The sequence below is a fragment of the Mercenaria mercenaria genome, chromosome 11 (genome assembly GCF_021730395.1).
Source record: "Mercenaria mercenaria strain notata chromosome 11, MADL_Memer_1, whole genome shotgun sequence".
In the NCBI taxonomy this organism is placed as follows: domain Eukaryota; kingdom Metazoa; phylum Mollusca; class Bivalvia; order Venerida; family Veneridae; genus Mercenaria; species Mercenaria mercenaria.
The window spans coordinates 76,658,705-76,679,333 of NC_069371.1; the positions used below are offsets into that span (position 1 = coordinate 76,658,705).

General features: G+C 35.6%; 1 protein-coding gene across 2 annotated transcripts in view; it reads right to left on the reverse strand.

Moving 5' to 3' along the window:
* The window catches only part of LOC123532890 (uncharacterized), a 57,604-nt gene that overhangs the window by 11,086 nt on the left and 25,889 nt on the right, over window positions 1-20,629 (reverse strand). For both annotated transcript variants that reach the window (XM_053517803.1, XM_045314486.2), the window contains exons 15-19: window positions 20,051-20,187; window positions 18,941-19,003; window positions 16,121-16,216; window positions 7,667-7,894; window positions 6,618-6,855 (exon numbers count right to left, since the gene is read on the reverse strand). In XM_053517803.1, the coding sequence (XP_053373778.1) occupies window positions 6,618-6,855; window positions 7,667-7,894; window positions 16,121-16,216; window positions 18,941-19,003; window positions 20,051-20,187 (762 nt within the window). The remainder of the gene's footprint in view (window positions 1-6,617; window positions 6,856-7,666; window positions 7,895-16,120; window positions 16,217-18,940; window positions 19,004-20,050; window positions 20,188-20,629) is intronic.

The following is a 20,629-nucleotide window of genomic DNA, read 5'->3' on the forward strand; positions in this document are numbered from 1 at the left end:
GCAGTTAGATTAAAGCAAAAAAAAGTTGACAGTTAATTATCCATTAAACATAAAATGCAAGCATTTCTCAAATTTCTTATTGTCTGCAAAAAATAAAAGTTCTCTAATGTTTTCTGATGTAAGTTACTTTAAACCCTTACCCTGCTAAATGTCTATATTAAACTTGTCCATGATTCAATTTGGACAGGACCGGTACTATATAATTGGCCATTAACTGTTGAAAGGGGTGCATACCAAAAAGATACTGACTGAATGGGGAACAGTGCAGGTCACGATCAGACTGCATAGATGCAGCCTGATCATGATCTGTACTGGTTGCAAAGGCAGAATCAATCGTGTCCAGCATGATAATGGTAAAAACCTCTCGTAAAGAAACAAAAATTGGAGGTATTCTGTGAATGCCTTTGGTGAATCTGTCACAGGAAATTTAGCCCTGCCAAAAGGTTCAAACTCTCATACGCCAGGACATGATGCCTTAATCTCTCACCATCCTCTTGTGCTGTACAAACTATCTTTTAATTGTTAAGCAAGTGTGTAATAGAAGTTTGAATAGGCAGAACTGTGTAACAGACCAATAGCTCGAAGTCCACAAGACCAATCATTTCAATGATCAATGGCATATTCAGAGGGGGTGCAATGCGTGCGAATGCACCCTCATTGTTTGCAAAGTCTGCAAACTTTTTTCCATTAACATACTTTTTATGCTATTTCTATGTTTTCTTTATTTTTTTCAGCTCGCTTCACACACAAACGTGAGTCATCATAATTATATGAATAGTTTGCATGACCAATGATATTTAAACTGCGGTAAAAGTCTGAAAATCAGGTGCAACCCACACCTGCAGAGAGAGAACCCCACTCTGGCACCTACTTCCCCACCCCCACATGCCCATTCACGGTTCATTATTCACACCCCCTTCCAGAAAATCCTGGCTATGATGCTGCACAGAATCTGTATTGTATAAGGAACGACCCTCCCCTCATCCAAATCCAGTAGGATCACAGAGGGCTTAGACCCCAATCTGACATGAAGTTGAACAAATCTTACAGTCTGAAAAAAGGTCATTACTCTACTGCTGATACCCTTTACTGACAGAGACACTTCATTGCCTGCTGACACTGCTCCTATATGATATATGGCAGATTCTTTGAAGAGAACAGCTTTTTTAAATAGACATGATTTTTCAATTTAGAGCTACGAAGCATAATTAAACCTCAAACATGAGACAAAGAAACATGTCAAAATTGATCCATTTCAGGATGCTATACAGCTGTATAATGACACTTAAGTATGTAACTTTATCTAAACAACAACTCAGGGGAGTTCAAACTTGTCTGAAGAAAGCATTAGTATTATTTTTAATGCAATTCCCCTAAGTATAGTCCTAAACTTCTTTCAAAACTCAACCTCAATTTTTAAAAAAAACTTTTTTGGAACAATAATAATTGAGTCAGTACTTATTTTTAGATCATTAGGGAGTACTTTGTACAGGGTTTTCCTTCAAACTTATGGCAGGCATAAGTGACATTTAAGAAGGTGAAAATAGGTTGGGAAAATGGGACTTGACTACTCAGTTTTTAACAATGTTTCTAAATGGTTGCGATCTTAGTTACTTAGAAAAACAAGAGCTGTCAGTGGACAGCCTGCTCGACTATTCTCAGTGCTTGATATTATAATATATAAGCAATGAGTAAAACTTTAACATCACAATAAGCATATTCTAAGTCGAAAAGGGGCCATAATTCAGTCAAAATGCTTGATAGAGTTGCCTCCTTTTTACAGACTGGGGTCATGATGGTAAACAAGTATGCAAAATATCAAAGCAATATCTCAATGGACTTGAAAATATTTGGGGTGGTACGCAAACTATAACATTTATTCTAAGTCGAAAAGGGGCCATAATTCAGTCAAAATGCTTGATAGAGTTGCCTCCTCTTTTTTACAGACTGGGGTCATGATGGTAAACAAGTATGCAAAATATCAAAGCAATATCTCTATGGACTTTGAAAATATTTAGGGTGGTACGCAAACTTTAACATTTATTCTAAGTCGAAACGGGGCCATAATTCAGTCAAAATGCTTGATAGAGTTGCCGTCTCCTTTTTACAGACTGGGGTCATGATGGTAAACAAGTATGCAAAATATGAAAGCAATATCTCAATGGACTTTGAAAATATTTGGGGTGTACGCAAACTTTAACATTTATTCTAAATCGAAAAGGGGCCATAATTCAGTCAAAATGCTTGATAGAGTTGCCTCCTCCTTTTTACAGACTGGGGTCATGAAGGTAAACAAGTATGCAAAATATGAAAGCAATATCTCAATGGACTTTGAAAATATTTGTGGTGGTACGCAAACTTTAACATTTATTCTAAATCGAAAAGGGGTCATAATTCAGTCAAAATGCTTGATAGAGTTGCCTCCTCCTTTTTACAGACTGGGGTCATGATAGTTAACAAGTATGCAAAATATGAAAGAAATATCTCAATGGACTTTAAAAATATTTGGGGTGGTACGCAAACTTTTACATTTGTGTGACGCTCACGCTAACGCTCATGCTCGCGCTACGCCGACGCCGGAGCGAGTAGGATAGCTCCCCTATTCTTCGAATAGGCGAGCTAAAAACTAGTCCTGTCTTGCCTTAACCCTTACCATGCTGGACAAGACTGATTCTGCCTTTGCGACCAATGCACATCATGATCAATCTGCACATCCGTACAGTCTGATCAAGATCTGCACTGTTCGTCATTCAGTCAGCATCTTTTTGGCAAGCACCCCTTTTAACATTTAATGGTACTGTCCAAACTGAAAGATGGACAAGTTCATTATAGAAATCTAGCAGGGAAAGGGTTAAAACCAAAGTAACATTCGGTGAACTTGAAGTGATGTTTTGTGACCTTACTATACAAGTAACAACTGACCTTAAATGAAAAGTTCCATAGTAAAACCCCTATTCACCACTACTGTTACCCTAGCAACCAAACTCAGCAAAACTAATTTGACATATATTTATCGCTATCAAATTCCAAATTTTGTTTATCAACTTAAATTGAATGGTAAAAACCACTTGTATAATCTTTAGAAAAGAGAAATACTTCAGCACAAAAAAAAAACCCACATCTATACAAAAGATGCAAAACATGAATGGAGTTTCAAGTCTTCAAGATCTTAATACTTGATACACCCTGCTCACTTAAAAACATGACTCAAGTATTCATTTATAAAAAAAAAATATCTGGAGTTTTACCTTACAACATTGGGAGACAGAGCTAACATAGTTGTGATAGCATCTCAAGGTTTTATAAATCATCTATCTGCCAAAGCTAGTGTAATCTCTCACTCACTCAGTGTTCTAGCATGTTCCAACATTTTAATGAACATTTTCTAAACTGCCTACTCTGCTACCTGCTGTGGCCAGATAAATTCTTTGATACATCACTGATACATCTTTTGAAACAAGCTTGCAAATAGGAAAATTGGCTAACCTAAATTTCCCTCTATTAGTTTCTCACCAAAAATAAAACTATCCAGAAAAAAAAATAGAATCACAACAGTTTTGTCTAATATGTTGGACTCGGCTGGTTTTTTTTTTCTCAACTTTATTTCAGTAGTCAGGAAACATACCTGCCTTTCTAGATCACAGACCAGTACAAGCTTGTTTTTTCCATGTAGGATGAATGACTTCATGGGTCACTGTTAAAAAAACTACCTTTTTTCAGACCAATCATGTCATTGCACAACTTCAAGACCGAGCCATGAATCAAACAGTCAAATGTTGTGGTCCAAGGTAATAAAATTGAGTTTGCGGACCAGTCTAAAACCTCTGGCATCTGATTGGCTACTTCTGAGAATAATTATGAAATTGACCAATGACAATGTTGTATTCCGAGACTGGTCTACAATTTCAGATTTTTAACCCTGGACCCAGGTAATTAAAATTGAGTTTGGAGACCAGTCCAAAAATTCAAGCATCTGATTGGTTAAAACTTCAATTTAAGGTTGGGTCATCCCAGAGAAAGCAAGTTCAGATGCTACCAAAACTGAAACTTGCAACCTCTTTATTGATGGTCTAGTGTTAACTGAGGCAGTCATGCGATACGACTGTAATGAAATAGGCAGGCTATTAAAATCATATACATAATAGGGAATAACTTAATATGCCACATGGCATGCAAAAATTGGAAGCAAAAATATTTTCATTAAAATCATGACAAAAGAAGAATGAGTTAATGAAACAGAGTCTGTAGCTGAAGTTTTATAAAAAAAAAACTTGGAATTTACCCAAGAGTCAATATGAGCCACGAGAAAACCAACATAGTAGCTTTGCAACCAGCATGGATCCGGACCAGCCTGTGCATCCGCGCAGTCTGGTCAGGATCCATGCTGTTCGCTAACAGTTTCTTTAATTGCAATAGACTTTGACAGCGAACAGTATGGATCCTGACCAGACTGTGCGGATGCGCAGGCTGGTCTGGATCCATGCTGGTCGCAAAGCCACTATGTTGGTTTTCTCATGGCACGGCTCAATATTATGTTAAAGAATCATAATGCCTTTTTCATGTGAGTGCCACAGTTTTTTATAACAGACATAAAATACCCTAATCTGTGGTTAAATTCTATTTTTCACAAAAGTTTTCTCACACACATGTCAACTGTTTGAATATTGACTGATACAGTAGACAGTTTTTCTGAATCCAGTGTTTTTATTACCTCCCTTTATGGTTCTAACTGTGTATATTCATGCACAGTATTGAAAGCAGTGTTTTTCTAACCATGTAGGTATGCAAAACATCTGTTTGGACAACTGCTTTATCTATTTTTAACATAAAATTATACAAGAGCTGTCTGTAAGACAGCACGCTTGACTTTTCTCAGTGCTTGACTGTGAATTAGAGCTTTGCCAGTAAAAACTCTAACCCAAAAATTCTAAGTTAAAAAGGGGCATAACTCTGTCAAAATTCAAATCAGAATTATGGGGATTGTTCCTCCTGGTGTAGACTTTGATAGTAAATAACTACTTTAAGTTTCAAGTCAACAGCTTTGATAGTAACAGAGATATCTGACTTTAAAAACTTTAACCAACAGCGACAGTGACGCCGACGCTGGGGCGAATGCAATAGCTCTACTTTTTCTTTGAAAAGTTGAGCTAAAAAGCCTTATGAAACATTAAATATATAAGTTTTCATCCATAATAAACCAATATTTCTAGAAGGCATAATCTCAAGCAGTTGCAGAATGGTAAATATCACATTACTGGAAAGCATTAGAATTCAAATATTTCCTGGAAAAAAAACATGCAGCATATTATGTTTTTATTTGAAAATAATTCTTTCCAATCTAAAATATTTTTAACTGCTACTTGAGATTACAAAGTTGAAAATTAATATATCTTTTATAAGCCCTACTTATCTCTACTGCATGGTTTACAAGCTAAAAATATTCTTGAGGGATAAAAATATTTAATAAGCCTGCGGCACTTACAATACACTTCAGTTCAGGGTTTGGTTTGGTTTTTCTTTCTTTTTTTTTTCTATCTTATATTAGAAGTGATTTTTTTACATGTAAAAACATATAAAATTTATAGCATAGACTCTTGGCTGTGTAAGCAAATTCATGCTATTTTGATCCATCCTTTTCTCTAGTTTTAAATATTTCTGGTATGATATACATGTTCCTCAAACTTTTTATTATAAATGTAAATTATCTTTTCTTATTTCTGGGTACTTTAACTGTTAACAGACACATGAAATTTGTAGTATGTTACAAAAGCATTCTAGAGCTTAAATCTTGCTGACACAAAATAATGTTGTCTTCCCTTACCTATGATTAAACAAAAGCGTCACAATCACCATATATTGCTCACTCAAGGTTCATAGCTTAAAACTGATAAAACAAAAAACAGTTCTGCCATTACTTACTTTGAAAACTGACCTGCAGATTCAGTGGGGAAGATATGTGAAGGTTTTCCATACAACCATATACAGAAAATAGATCTGCCTCTTGGCAGCATTTTTTGTGTATATTCAAGACGGCTTTTAAGAAATTTTGTAGTGTTGTCCAAGGAACATTTCAGTGAAACTATTTTAAATTTGGATGAGGTTTTTGAGAAGATAGTGTTTTGACTAATTTTCTATGTTTAGCTCTGGTGACCGCGTTTTTATGACAAGTAAGAGTATTATGAAAAATCTTGGTAGGCCGTCAGTCAAGGAACATTTCCATGAAATTATTCCAATATTGGACTAACAGTTGAGGAGAAGATGCTGTTTAGAGAATTTTCTATTTTAAGCTTTGGCGGCCATGTTATTATTTAATGAAATGGAATGCTTGAAACAAACTTGGTAGAACGTCACCTATATAATATTTGTATAAAGTCAGGCGAGCAATGACTTTTAGGAGTTCCACTATATACATACAGGAAAAGTGATGATGCATTCTAAGGGCCATTTTTTCATGAAGAATCTTTGTAAAAGATCACCAAAGAAACACTCTGTGTGAAATTACTTTAAAATCATCCTAACAGTTTCTGACAAGATTTTTTTAAGTTCTCACTATGTACATTTAGGGACACTGGCAGCCATGTTTTTCTACAAAACTGTATTAAATGTTTAATACTTGCCTTTCTTCTCCGGAGTTGTTACAGGAATGAATGTATTTCTGTCAACCCAAGCACCTTGTAAGTGTGGAGTACTTTGGCTTGGTTTTATTTCCTTTTTGGTAATTGTTAATGTTGGGGTTAGACTAGACTCTTCATTGACCCCGTTTAATGTCAAGGCCACAACCTTTTGACCTGCATTAGCACCACTAGTGTTAAGCTGGTGTATATATCTACAAGACTTTGGCTTCTTCACTTTGTTCTGAAAAACAGATTTAAAAACTTTGTAAAATAATGCTGAATATCTACGAAAAGAAAGGGCAATTTCAAACTGCAATGAAATTATTCCAGAAGTTCAAAATTTTGAGAATTTATTTTGTTTACAACTTTCAGTAGAATCAAGTCCTTTTGCTTTGAAATTTCATCTCAATTATGAGTTGTTAGTTTCATAAAAGGAGTTTCTGCAACAATCATCTTTGATAAAGAATACAGAACAGTGGCGCACTCAACATGTAAAGCAGATAAAATACTAACCAAGATGTATCACAATAATTACAGAATCAGTATATATATAATGTATCACACAAAATTTCAATATATAACACCTTTTTTCAAGACAAACACCTTAAAAAGGTTGTTTACATATACATGTATACAAATATATAAAGGCCGCCATTCCTGGGCACCAAATTATCCTCTACCGATGTAGATACAGAGCGATCTGACCAGAGGGACAGAGCAAGACAAAGCCATCAAAACAGAGAGACATAAGACATTTTAGATAAGGGCATGTCAGTCCAACTAGGCCTAGCTGTTTGTGAAAAGACAGCCTGGTTCTTTAACTTGCCCAGTGTAAAGCACGGATACACATAGTGCCTACTTTCTTGAAAAGAACAAGCACTGACCTCTTATTTGGATGGTAACAGTTACGAGCATCCCAGAAATTTCCAGCGCCTTGACCTGGATTTGAACCCCAAACTTTTGTAATAATGGTTCAGCCCCTTACCACCTGACCACATGAAATCTTTCATAGATATGTAACATTTCAAAGTCCACTTAGATAAAAAATTTACCTCAAAATTTACAATACACTCCACTTGCATATCTTTTTCTATCCCAACACTCCATTTCTCCATTATATACGGGGGATGGGTGACCTTGAATGACCCCTGGTGCCCTTTATATGTGAAGGTCACATCCTTTATACATGTAAGGATGTTAAAGTCTTTGTCTCCAACATCACTGTCATCGTTATCATCATCATCGTCGTCTATTTCCATGTACATCTTCCATTTATGCTCCTGCAAATAAAATAACTATACAGATAAAAAAATAAATTGTTTTTGTTATATACAGGCTCTTAGACAAAAATAACTGTTTCCATGCATTCTAATATTGTAATAATGCACTGTTCTGCAGCAGCTGCTCATTATGGGACTTAAAGGGCAAGGAATGCCTGACAATAAGTTAATTTTATATGAAAGCAATTCTCAAGCCTTTTTATAACACTGAAAGAATTTTTAAAATCGGACCACTATTGAAAAAGATATGGCAATCTAAAATTTAGGAAAATGGCTGCTCATGGAGGCAGCCATTTTAGTGTGTTTATGACGTCATTTACACACTGCTGAATTCTTTATTTAGCAAATAATCTTTTAAATAGATTAAATTCATATGCACATTTCTTGAGTGTAAGATGTAAAACATGGTAATTTTTTTCGTTATAACTGGAAAAAGTAGAGAAATTATATTACAGAAATAAGTAAATACAGTTCAATTATGTATCTAGAATTCAATAAATCTGCCATTTTGTTTTTTGTTGCCATGGAAACAAAATGGCTGCCATTTTTATCAAATATTTAAATGCTCATAACTCTCTCATTTTTAAGCCGACTTTGAAAATTCTTTCACTTCTTTAAATGATTTAAGAAATCCTAGCAGATGGAATTAACATAAGAACCAAGTTGCCTTTCCATTTAACAACTTCCTATCATAAACCAAAGGTGGAGGACAAAATCATACCATACACAAAGCAGAAGGGTGGTGTACCATTACAAATTGTATTTGACTGTTCCAACAGCCTTTTTCATGTTCTGATGACAGAGAACAAAATCTGCATGTACGACTGCCACAATGTACCAACTGTAAAGCACACCTCAACTTAATCAATATAGATCAATTACAGTAATGTTTGAGGAATGATAATAAATTGAACATTTTAAGCACTACTGTGACATCATTAATATCCATATGGGAATTATTTTCGTAGATTTCATGGTTGCATTAAATGAAGTATCTTATAATCCCAATTAAAATTCTCATTTACTTCATCTTCAAAACAATTTGAAATTTGCAAATTCATATCCTCTTAAATAGCTGTTTTGGTCAAAACCATGATATTTCATGTCCACATAATTAAAGGATTAGTTATTAATCCATGGAATGATCATTACATGACTAAGTTCCAAAACAAGCATTCACATTCTAAGTATAAATAAACGCTACAGAAGTATAGGTATGGACTTACTGTTTTTTTGTTTGTTTTGGGTTTAAAGCCATTTTTCAACAGTATTTCAGCTATGTAACGGCGGACATTTAATCTAACCTGTGTTCCTGGATTCTTTGTCAGTACTGATGTATGTTCTCCGCATGTAACTGCCAACTTCTCCACATGAATCAGCGGTGGAGGAGGAATGATTTGAGACACAATGTCTTTTATCAAATCGTCATGGAGAACATATGCCTCGCCCAGGGTTCGAACTCACGACCCCAAGATCTGTAGATCTGCGCTCTCCCTATTGAGCTAAGCGGGCGGGAAGTGAAATCATTTATTTTAGTTGGCACGGAACTTTGTGCTTTTGGCCAACGCAGCCATTTTGTGGGGATATGAATTCAATGAAACATAATATGAAGCGGAATAATAATTTTGTTTGTTGGGGTCAAATTTCGTGAACTGACCCAACCATGAAAAAAATTGTCCCCCACAAATATCAGTAATTTAACAGTAGCCACTGTTTAAAATCGTTGGCATACATAATCACCATCAAAGAGCCTAAATCACATTTATTTGTATTTAAAAATGGATCTAGAACCAGACCCCCTGCCCATTTTTATATTTGTAGCATCATCATATTGGCTAGGTTCCTGAATAGACAATTTGTTTAAAAACAACAACAACAAAAAAAACCCCCAAAAAACCCCACCCGCCATAAATTTTCAAGTCCATGGAAAAAAAGTACATAAGTATTAAGAAATTGATACAACACACTGGTGCATTATCAAGTAATTCTGAAATCATGCTTTTCAGTTAACAATAAACAGAGAAAATCAAGTTCACAAAAAACTTACTCCAGCTAAGTAATGTTTGAAATAAAATCGAAATAAAACAAACATAAAGCAGGTCATTTCAGAAGTAGATCATGTGTTTTTGATTGCCTTTGGATGCGATTCAGTCCCTTGACTTCTGCCATTATGGTTTGTAATTCCAACCCTCTTACAATAACCCTCATAGCTTTATGTTAATCAGCATGCTTAATGTCTGTTTTAATATTCGCTAATTGACTATGATGGATTGTTTCTTTCTAATGCTCTTTCACTTCAATATATTTGAAGTTATTTCTCTGTTCTGTTACAAATGTGATGTCTACAGTGTCTATAACTTGCTCACCTGAGTTACTGTGAGTTACAATGAAGGCCTGGACCCACAAACATCTATGTTTGAAGTCTCAACCTTCAACTTAGACTTTAACCCTTAGCCTGCCGGCGGCAAGTGATTCTGCCTTTGCGACCAGTGCAGACCAAGATCAGCCTGCACATCCGTGCAGTCTGATCATGGTCTGCACTGTTTGCCATTCAGTCAGTATCTTTTTGGTAAGCACCCCTTTTAACAGTTAATGGTACTGTCAAAATTGAAAGATGGACAAGTTCATTATAGAAATTTAGCAGGGTGAGGGTTAAAATTCTTATTTTTTTTGCCCTATATTAATGAAACTTGGCAAAAATATGGCACATGTGACAACAAAACACTATGCAAAGTTTCAGCAATATACATTTATTACACAGGCTTTTATAGCATATTATAGGTATTCTTAAGCAGTGGTAGCTATTTTAGAAGTTATGACCATAATGTCTTTTCCTATTGTGGGCATTTAACAGAATATAGTTATGTAAATTCATGAATGAATACTTCTGTTGAGTAAAATATGATTCTAACCTTAATTCACATGCAAAATACGTAGTTATATTCTACATTTAATTGAATTTAAAAACTAGAAGATGCTATTGTAGAAAAGCACATGTCTCCCCCAAAGCATTATAGTAATAGGCAAGAGGGGACAAGAGTGAAACTCAAAGAAACACTGATGGTTGGCTTAGTGACTGAAATGCAATAGGGATCATCTAATGGCATGTCCAATCATCCTGTGAAGTTTCAACGTTCTGGGTCAAATGGTTCTCAAGTTAAGGATCGGAAATGGTTTTTCATGTTCTGGCCTGTTTGACCTTGACCTCTGAAAGAATGGCCTCAAGATTAATAGGAGTCATCTACTAGGCATGTCCAATCATCCCATGAAGTTTCAAAGTTCTGGGTCAAGTGGTTCTCAAGTTATGGATCAGAGTTCTGGCTCTTGTGACCTTGACCTTTAATCAAGTGTCCCAAAAATCCATAGGGGTCATCTACTCTGCATGTTCAATCATTCTATGAAGTTTCAACATTCTTGGTCAAGTGGTTTTCAAGTTACTGATTGGAAATGGTTAGGAGTCATCTACTTCATAAGCCCTATCAACATATGAAGTTTGAAGATTCTAGGTCAAATGGTTCTCCAGTTATTGATCAGGAACGTTTTTCAATGTTCTGGCCCCTGTGACCTTGACCTTTGATCAAGTGATCCCAAAATCATTAGGGGTCATCTACTCTGCAGGTCCAATCATCGTATGAAGTTTCAACACTAGGTCAATTGGTTCTCCAGTTTTAGATTGGAAACGATTTTCCAATTTCTGGCCCCTGTGACCTTGACTTTTGATCAAGTGACACAAAAATCAATAGGGGTCATCTACTCTGCAATGAAGTTTGAACATTCTGGGTCAGGTGGTTCTCCAGTTATTGATCAGAAACGGTTTACTATGTTCAGGCCCCTGTGACCTTGACCTTTGATGGAGTGACCAAAAAATGATAGGGTTCATCTACTCAGTAAGCCCTATCACCCTATGAAGTTTGAAGGGTTCAGGTCAAATGGTTCTCCAGTTATAAAAACAATATGTCTCCCCAAGCTGGGTGGTGGGTGGGGGGGTCTATATCAAAATATGAATGTGTTTCACTACACTGTATATTCTTCCTTAAGGTTTTGCAGTATATCACAAAACAACAGAAAATTTTAGTAAACCCAGTAAACTAACATCCTGACAAACAACTTATCTGTACAATACATGTTTTCTGTCCCATATAACTGGATACTTAAAATATTCTAAAAGAGTTGTCCCCCTTTGAAAAAGAATGCCATTTGTAAAGAAATAAATGTAAACAATTGTCAAAAACAATGTTTTACATAGTTATGTTAAGTTTAAACACTGGCTCATTGTTGCAAATGCATCAAAATGAAGAAATGTAACACCTTTTTAAAAATGGTGAGTTTTTAAAGGTGTTGAACTGTCCAGAAGTGTGACCCCTTCATGCAGTCCCTTTCCGAAATTCAATACATGTATGAGTAAATTGACAATGGTTTTGTAGAATAATATGCATGTTTTATATGCTGTTTAATTTTCATGTAAAACAATGCTTTCTTTCTATGATTTGGTAAAGTCGAACTTTTTTCTCCGAAACATGGACCAAACTCGGCCACTATGAATAATAAAACACTCTCACTTTTGAACATTAATACATCATAGTATGAAAATTAATTTTGTTGCTTTCAATTCTTTTCCTCTCACTGTATGAAAATCTCCCCAACTGTGGTTAGACTTTAAGTGTCCCTATATAGAGCTTCATGAAAATAGACATATTCAGCAAAGAATGATATTAAGGCAATATCAAGTTCTTGTATAAAAAAGAACTAAAATGAAATTTAGTCTGGCTACAGACTGTGTCATGAATATTTATATCATACTTAATATACCCTAGCTACTCCTTTTTAGATAAAATTACATAAAAATTATGATTTCAAGAGATGTAATTTCTAACTTGAAAATCCATTTTATGATAATAATGGTAAAGTTATACAATAAAATTGTTCAAACAAATTATGCAGTACAGATTATCGGTAAATTTCTGCATATTATGCCAAGAAAATGATAAAATGCCTTGTTCATTTCATAGATTTATACCAAATTTCGCAAAAAATCAACAAAATTATTTAAGGAAAAAATTAGTTTTGCTATAGTTTTTTCTCTATTCAGAGTACAGAATGAAAAAAGGATTGTGGAGAACTTAACAATACAAGATTTTTTTCCTGGGGCAAAACAAAAGGGGGAAAGCAACTGACTGGAAGTTTTACTTCTCAACACTACTCAACCTAATCTATAGAGTTCTTAGAAAGAGCTACTTGTGTTGGAGTACCAGTTCTTGTACCACTTCAAACAATGTATGTTCTTCTTTCCAAAACTGTTCACAGACAAATAAAACTATATTTATATCAGCATCAGTTCCATATTTAAGGCAAGTTTTGACTAAACTTTTGGTTTTCTGCATTTCAAATTACATTTCATTTATTTATTTATTATGTTGGGTTTTACGTCGCACCAACAAAATTATAGGTCATATGGTGACTTCCTAGCTTTGATGGTGGAGAAAGACCCCAGGTGCCCCTCCGTGCATTATTTCATCACAAGCGGGAACCTGGGTTGAACTACCGACATCCCATAAGCCAGCTGGATGGCTTCCTCACATGAAGAATTCAACGCCCCGGGTGAGGCTCGAACCCACATCGATGAGGGGCAAGTGATTTGAAGTCAGCGACCTTAACCACTCGGCCACGGAGGCCCCTAAGTTAGATTTCACCTTCAATTGTTATGTTTGAATTATTGCATGTCAAATGGTATTAAGCATACGAGTACCCTTGTTGTTTATCAGTTTTAGAACAGCTTTCCCTCTTCAAATTGCTTGTAGTCATAAAATAACCCCTATACCTGATAGCTGGAGGTGTTGGTTTATGGTCAGTTGTCTATAAACTGGAGAAAACTGCTAGTATTAAATAAGAAGAGCTAAAATAGTATACATTAAAACATATTTAGCATGAAGTACTTCCCAAACTCCAATTTATATTAATAAAAACAAGAGCTGTCTGATGACAGCGCGCTCGACTATTCGAAGAATTGATCGAAGAATGGGGTCAAAATATTTCCAAGGATATTCAGACAAAAGAAATAAATAGATCAGAGAAACAATGTTCCTGTATTATTTTGATTTCGATAAGTCATGCACTAAATGGCAATATATGAGGCAATTTCAAAGTCCAAAACGGGCCATAATTCAATCAAAATAGTTATGTACTTTTGCCTACAGATGGAAATCATAATGATAAACAAGTGTTCAAAGTTTAAAAGCCATATGTCAAATAGTTTTGACAAAACATGGACTTGTATGAAAACAGAACCAATTTCAAAGTCCAAAAAGGGCAATAATTCAGCCAAAATAGATGACAGAGTTATTTTCTCTTTCCTACAGATAGAGACTATTATACTAAACAAGTGATAAAAGTTTCAAAGCCATATGTCAAACAGTTTACAAAAAATATAAACTGGTACGAAAAACTTAACCAAGATTTCTAAGTCAAAAGGGGCCATAATTCAGCCAAAATCCTTGATGGAGCTATGTACTCTTGCCTATAACTGGACATGGTGACGGTAAACAGGTGTTGAAAGTTTCAAAGCTTTATCTCAAAAGACTTTGTCAAAATATGAACTGGTACGAAATATTAACCAAGTTTTCTAAGTCGAAAGGGGCCATAATTTAGCCGATATCCCTGATGGAGTTATCTACTCTTGCCTATAACTGGCCATGGTGATGGTAAACAAGTGTTGAAAGTTTCAAAGCTTTATCTTAAAAGACTTTGTCAAAATATGAACTGGTACGAAAAACTTAACTATGATTTCTAAGTCAAAAGGGGCCATAATTCAGCCAAAATCCTTGATGGAGTTATGTGCTCTTGCCTATAACTGGCCATGATGAATGGTAAACAAGTGTTGAAAGTTTCAAAGCTTTATCTCAAAAGACTTTGTCAAAATATGAACTGGTACGAAAAACTTAACCATGATTTCTAAGTCAAAAGGGGCCATAATTCAGCCAAAATCCTTGAGGGAGTTATGTACTCTTGCCTATAACTGGCCATGGTGATGGTAAACAAGTGTTGAAAGTTTTAAAGCTTTATCTTAAAAGACTTTGTCAAAATATGAACTGGTACGAAAAACTTAACCATGATTTCTAAGTCAAAAGGGGCCATAATTCAGCCAAAATCCTTGATGGAGTTATGTGCTCTTGTCTATAACTGGCCATGATGATGGTAAACAAGTGTTGAAAGTTTCAAAGCTTTATCTCAAAAGACTTTGTCAAAATGTGGACTGGTACGAAAAACTTAACCAAGGTGTGATGCCGACGCCAACACCGACACCGACGCCGTGGTGAGTAGGATAGCTCTACTTATTCTTCGAATAGTCGAGCTAAAAACGACTTCATGGGGAAAAGTTCGGCATTTTTAGGATTTCCCTTTGATTTTTCATTTTTTTTTAGAATTTTAGCTAAACTGCAAAGAAGTAGGAATTTTAGGGATGCTAGACAGCCTGTAAGTACTTTCTGCCAAAAAAAAAGATATGGTCATGTGTTTTATTTCTGCTAGACAGATTCGAAAAATTTGTCCTGCAATTAAGTTTCATAATGGCAGTCTATGAGAAAATCACCATTTTGATGATATTTTTGTGTACAGACAAAATTCTACAATAATAATAATATTAATGATATTTGGACTTTTATGGAACTTCTAGACATATTGCCTTTCTTTTGGTTAAATAAAATTATATTGTTTGTGTGCTTTTTTTTTTAGAGTCTGCCCACAACTGAAGAGATAAACTAAATTCAAGCTGATTTTATGACCTTAGAAAGATGGAAACATTGCCAGTTTCATCAAATTAACACAAAGTTTGCCATTTACTGTAAAATCATTTAATTTCGTGGGCACGAAATTTTGTGGTTTTGGTCAAAACGGCAATTTCGTAGGGATATGAATTCTTGGATTTCAACTTTTGAACTTAAAATGAATGGGAATTTTACTTGTTCATTGGGATTAAATTTTGCAGTTTGACTTAACCACGAAATCCACGAAAATTAGTCCCCCACGAATATTAATGATTTCACAGCATTCATGGTTTGATGTACATGTCCTTATGCCAGATCCCAGCTTCATTGTATGTTTAACAGACAAATAATGTTACACCATGAATGCCGGTTTTTCAAATGTGCAGAACTACTGACAGTGTATCTGTGCATTTTTTCCACTTTTTCCTTCCTCTCAATCTAATTTCACCAACATTTAGGTGCTTACCTTGTTTGAATGCCCTAGTCTCAGATGATGGCCAAATATCAATGTTATCTTTACAGTATGGGATTCTTTCTCTTTTGTTCCTTCAGTCTTTGATACCTGTAACACAAACACTTTCATTTCACTACATATCTAACGTGACAGATTAGCTGAAACAAGAGCACCGCATTGCGGGTGCTGACGCTCATCTGATTTTTTTGGTGTAATAGAAATATTGTCCTACCCATGATTTTCTAAGTCTAAAAAGGGCCATCATTCTTGCAAAAGCAGGATAGAGTTATGTTTCTTGATGTACAGTGTCCACTTATGATGGTGAAAAACTGGTGCAAGTTTTAAAGCAATAGCTTTGATAGTTTATGAGAAAAGTTGACTTAAACATAATACTCAACCAAGAAAATAATTTTCTAAGTCCAAAAGGGGCAATAATTATTGCAAAAAGCAGGATGGAGTTATGTTGCTTGCTGTACAGGGTCAGCTTATGATGGTGAACAAGTGTTGCAAGTTTCAAAGCAATAGCTTTGATAGTTTAAGAGAAAAGTTGACCTAAACATAAAACTTAACCAATTTATTTTATTTATTTATTTTGTTGGGTTTAACGTCGCACCGACACAATTTTAGGTCATATGGCGACTTTCCAGCTTTAATGGTGGGGAAGACCCCAGGTGCCCCTCCGTGCACTATTTCATCACGTAGCGGGCACCTGGGTAGAACCACCGACCTTCCGTAAGCAGCTGGATGGCTTCCTCACGTGAAGAATTCTAGCCCAATGAGGTTTCGAACCCACATCGATGAGGGGCAAATGGTTTGAAGTCAACGACTCTAACCACTCGGCCACGGAGGCCCCAAAACTTAACCAAGAAATCTGATATTTTCTAAGTCCAAAAGGGGCCATAAATCTTGCAAAAAGCAGGATGGAGTTATGTTTCTTGCTGTACATGGTCAACTTATGATGGTGAACAAGTGTTACAAGTTTTAAAGCAATAGCTTTGATAGTTTAGGATAAAAGCTGACCTAAACATAAAGCTTAACCAAGAAAACTGATTTTCTAAGTCCAAATGGGGCAATAAATCTTGCATAAAGCAAGATGGAGTTATGTTTCTTGATGTACAGTGTCTGCTTATGATGGTGAACAAGTATTCCAAGTTTCAAAGCAATAGCTTTGACAGTTTAGGAGAAAAGTTGACCTAAACATAAAACTTAACCAAGAAATCTGATATTTTCTAAGTACAAAAGGGGCCATAAATCTTGCAAAAAGCAAGACAGAGTTATGTTTCTTGCTATACAGGGTCAGCTTATGATGGTGAACAAGTATTCCAAGTTTCAAAGCAATAGCTTTGATAGTTTAGGAGAAAAGCTGACCTAAACATAAAACTTAACCAGGGAACGCCGACGCAGATGCCGACGCCGACAACCGCTCAAGTGATGACAATAACTCATCATTTTTTTTCAAAAAATCAGATGAGCTAAAAATGTCTTTTCAGGCCATTCTCATAATAAAGGAGTACCTAGGATTTAAACAAGAGCAGTCACTATTGGTGACAAATGTCCCTAAAGCATGCCCAAGAATGCTACAGTTGTCTGTGCAAAATATGCCAGAATAGTTCAGGTGTGAATCATTTTGTGACCTTGACCCTGACCTAAGAGACCCGGGTCATAAGTGTGGCACATCTTCTCAATATGGTTAACATTTGTTTCAAATTATTTTCAAATCCCTTGATAAATGGCAGTTATGGACCAGACAAGAAACAGAACATGTTAACCTTTGACTTCTAAGTGTGACCTTGACCTTGGAGCTAGGGGTCTGGGTCTTGGGCAAGACACGTCATCTCATTATAGGGAACATTTATGCCAAGTAATTTTAAATCCCTTCATTGATGGCAGAGTTATGGACCGTACAAGAAACAGACCATGTAAACAGTAAAAGTTTCCAGTCAAAAGCTTTGACTGTAACGAAGATATCTGACTTTATTAAAAGTTTGGCCCTTTAAGGGGCCAGAACTCTGGAACCCATAACGGGATCTGGCCAGTTTTTGAAAGGAACCGAGATATTATGCCAATACAAGTTGTGTGTAAGTCTGATTAAAATTAATTGCAAAATGTGGTCTCTATCGTGTTCACAAGAAATTGTGGACAGACGCCGACGGACAACGGACACCGACCGAAGATGGGCAATCACAAAAACTCACCTTGTCACTATGTCACAGGTGAGCTTAAAACTAAACATTATTATAATTATATAGGTTTAAGCCTTACCATACTGAACATGATTGATTCTGTCTTTGAGACATGTGTTGATCATGATTAGCCCGCACACTTGTGCAGTCTGATCAAGATCTGCACTGTTCACCATTCAGTCAGTATCTTTTTTGGAAGCACCCCTTTTAACAGTTAGTAGTACTGTCCAAATTGAAAGACGGACAAGTTCATAATAGAAATTTAGCAGGATAAAGGTTAATCTATCTAGGCTGAAGTATTATGAAATTCCTAAATGAAAAATGTCTACATAAACAACACAGGAAAGATATATTTCATTTGGTTCCTTTGGTAGATAAACCTTATTATTATTTCATTTTGTTTTTTATACTTCGTTAACCTGCCTGTTGCATAAGAAAAAACATATAAAATACCAGCCACCAGAAATTACAAAAATATATTAGTATGTGAATCAAGTTCTAAGAACTCATGATTGCCTATCAGGCAGGTGTAATTATGGTCTTTCAGTCACCAATTATTTAATTTTCTAACATCTGCAACCAATTTCCAGGCTTTTAGGCATACAATACTGTTGTAAACAACAGAAAAATTTGAACAAAGGGAGACTACCTGTGCTAGAGGAGGAAAGTTAAGCAGTCTGTAGTTGTGGGCCTTGAGTAGCTCAATCTCTGTCTGCAAAGAAAACCAGAAAAAAACATTGCTTTTGTTAAACATAACTATCAGAAGGGCATAGCCTCAAAAGTCACTATTTGATTTATTAAAAACAATGCTACGAAACAGCTATAAAAAATCGTCCATAGAAATCTAGCATTTAAGGGGATAATAACATATCAAGAAAGAGTCATTACTCTATCAAATAATGTTCTTCTACCAGCTGTTGAAGACATAAAGAGCATATGACAGTTTGAAGCTATATCATTTACAAAATAATGATGTAACATTATGGCTGACTACAATATGGTGGCCTCTCATTATTTTGTAAATGGAATAGCTTTAAACTGTTTATACATGTATGCCATTAACACACTGAATATGCAGCTCAGATTCTAAAAATGGCTGAAGATGATCTGCATACAATTCAGCTTTTTTCAGTTTTAATGCCCTTTTTCAACAGCATTTCAGTTATGTTACGACAAGCAGTTAAGCTAACAAGTGTTCCTGCATTCCGTACCAGTACAAACCTGTTCTCCACAAATAACTGCCAACTTATTTACATGAATCAGAGGTGGAGGACGAATGATTCAAACACAGTGTCTTTTATCAAATTGTCATGGAAAACATGCTTACCCCCAGGATCAAACTCCTGACCCCGCAATCCATTGATCTGGGTTCTCGTCATTGAGCTAGGCTGGCAGGTATACAGTTTAGTAAAAACTGCATTTAAGCCAAATAACCAATGTTATGAACGTGAATCTCTGTTTGACATAAAACATGATTAAAAACTAGTTCTAATGACCTATGTTCCAAACGACTAACTTTTGCTATAACAAAAGTAACTATGTTTTAATAGTCTTGAAAAGTTTCCATTTTGCAGTTTCGAGGTTTTGGATTGACTTTGATGATATGATTTTTTCCACTTGTATGAGGCTTGAACCATCAGCTAAGAAGGGCAAGTGATTTAAATTCTGAGACCTAACTTCTTGTTCAAAGAGGCGAATACATCTAATTATCAAAACACCTCTTCTAGTAAGTAAAACCACATATAATTAAGACACTTACAAATAATTCAAATCTATGTCCGAGAGATTTGATACCCATATTGCTGAGATCACCTTGAGTGAGGTTCAGTAAATATTTCCCAGTTACATGATGATGTAGAAACATATCTGCATATTCCAACAAGTCCACATTGTGAGCTGTTAAATAAATACAATACATGTTTAACCTTTAGCTTGCTGGCAGCAAGTGATTCTGCCTTTGCGACATGTGCAGACCAAGATCAACCTGCACATCTGTGCAGTCTGATCATGGTCTGCACTGTTTGCTATTCAGTCAGTAAATTTTAAGTGAACACCCCTTGAAATAATAAATGGTACTGCCCAAATTGAAAGATGGACCAATCCATTTTAGAAATTTAGCGGGGTAAAGGTTAAAATAGGGCTGCTTTCTCTGTATGTTTTTCATGTATAAACATGATGAAAAGCTTAACCTTTACCCTGCTAAATTCCTAAAATGAACTTGTCCATCATTCAATTTGGGCAGTACCACTAATTACTGAAAGGGGTGTTCACTGAAAATTTACTGACTGAACAGCGAACAGTGCAGACCATGATCAGACTGCACGGATGTGCAGGCTGA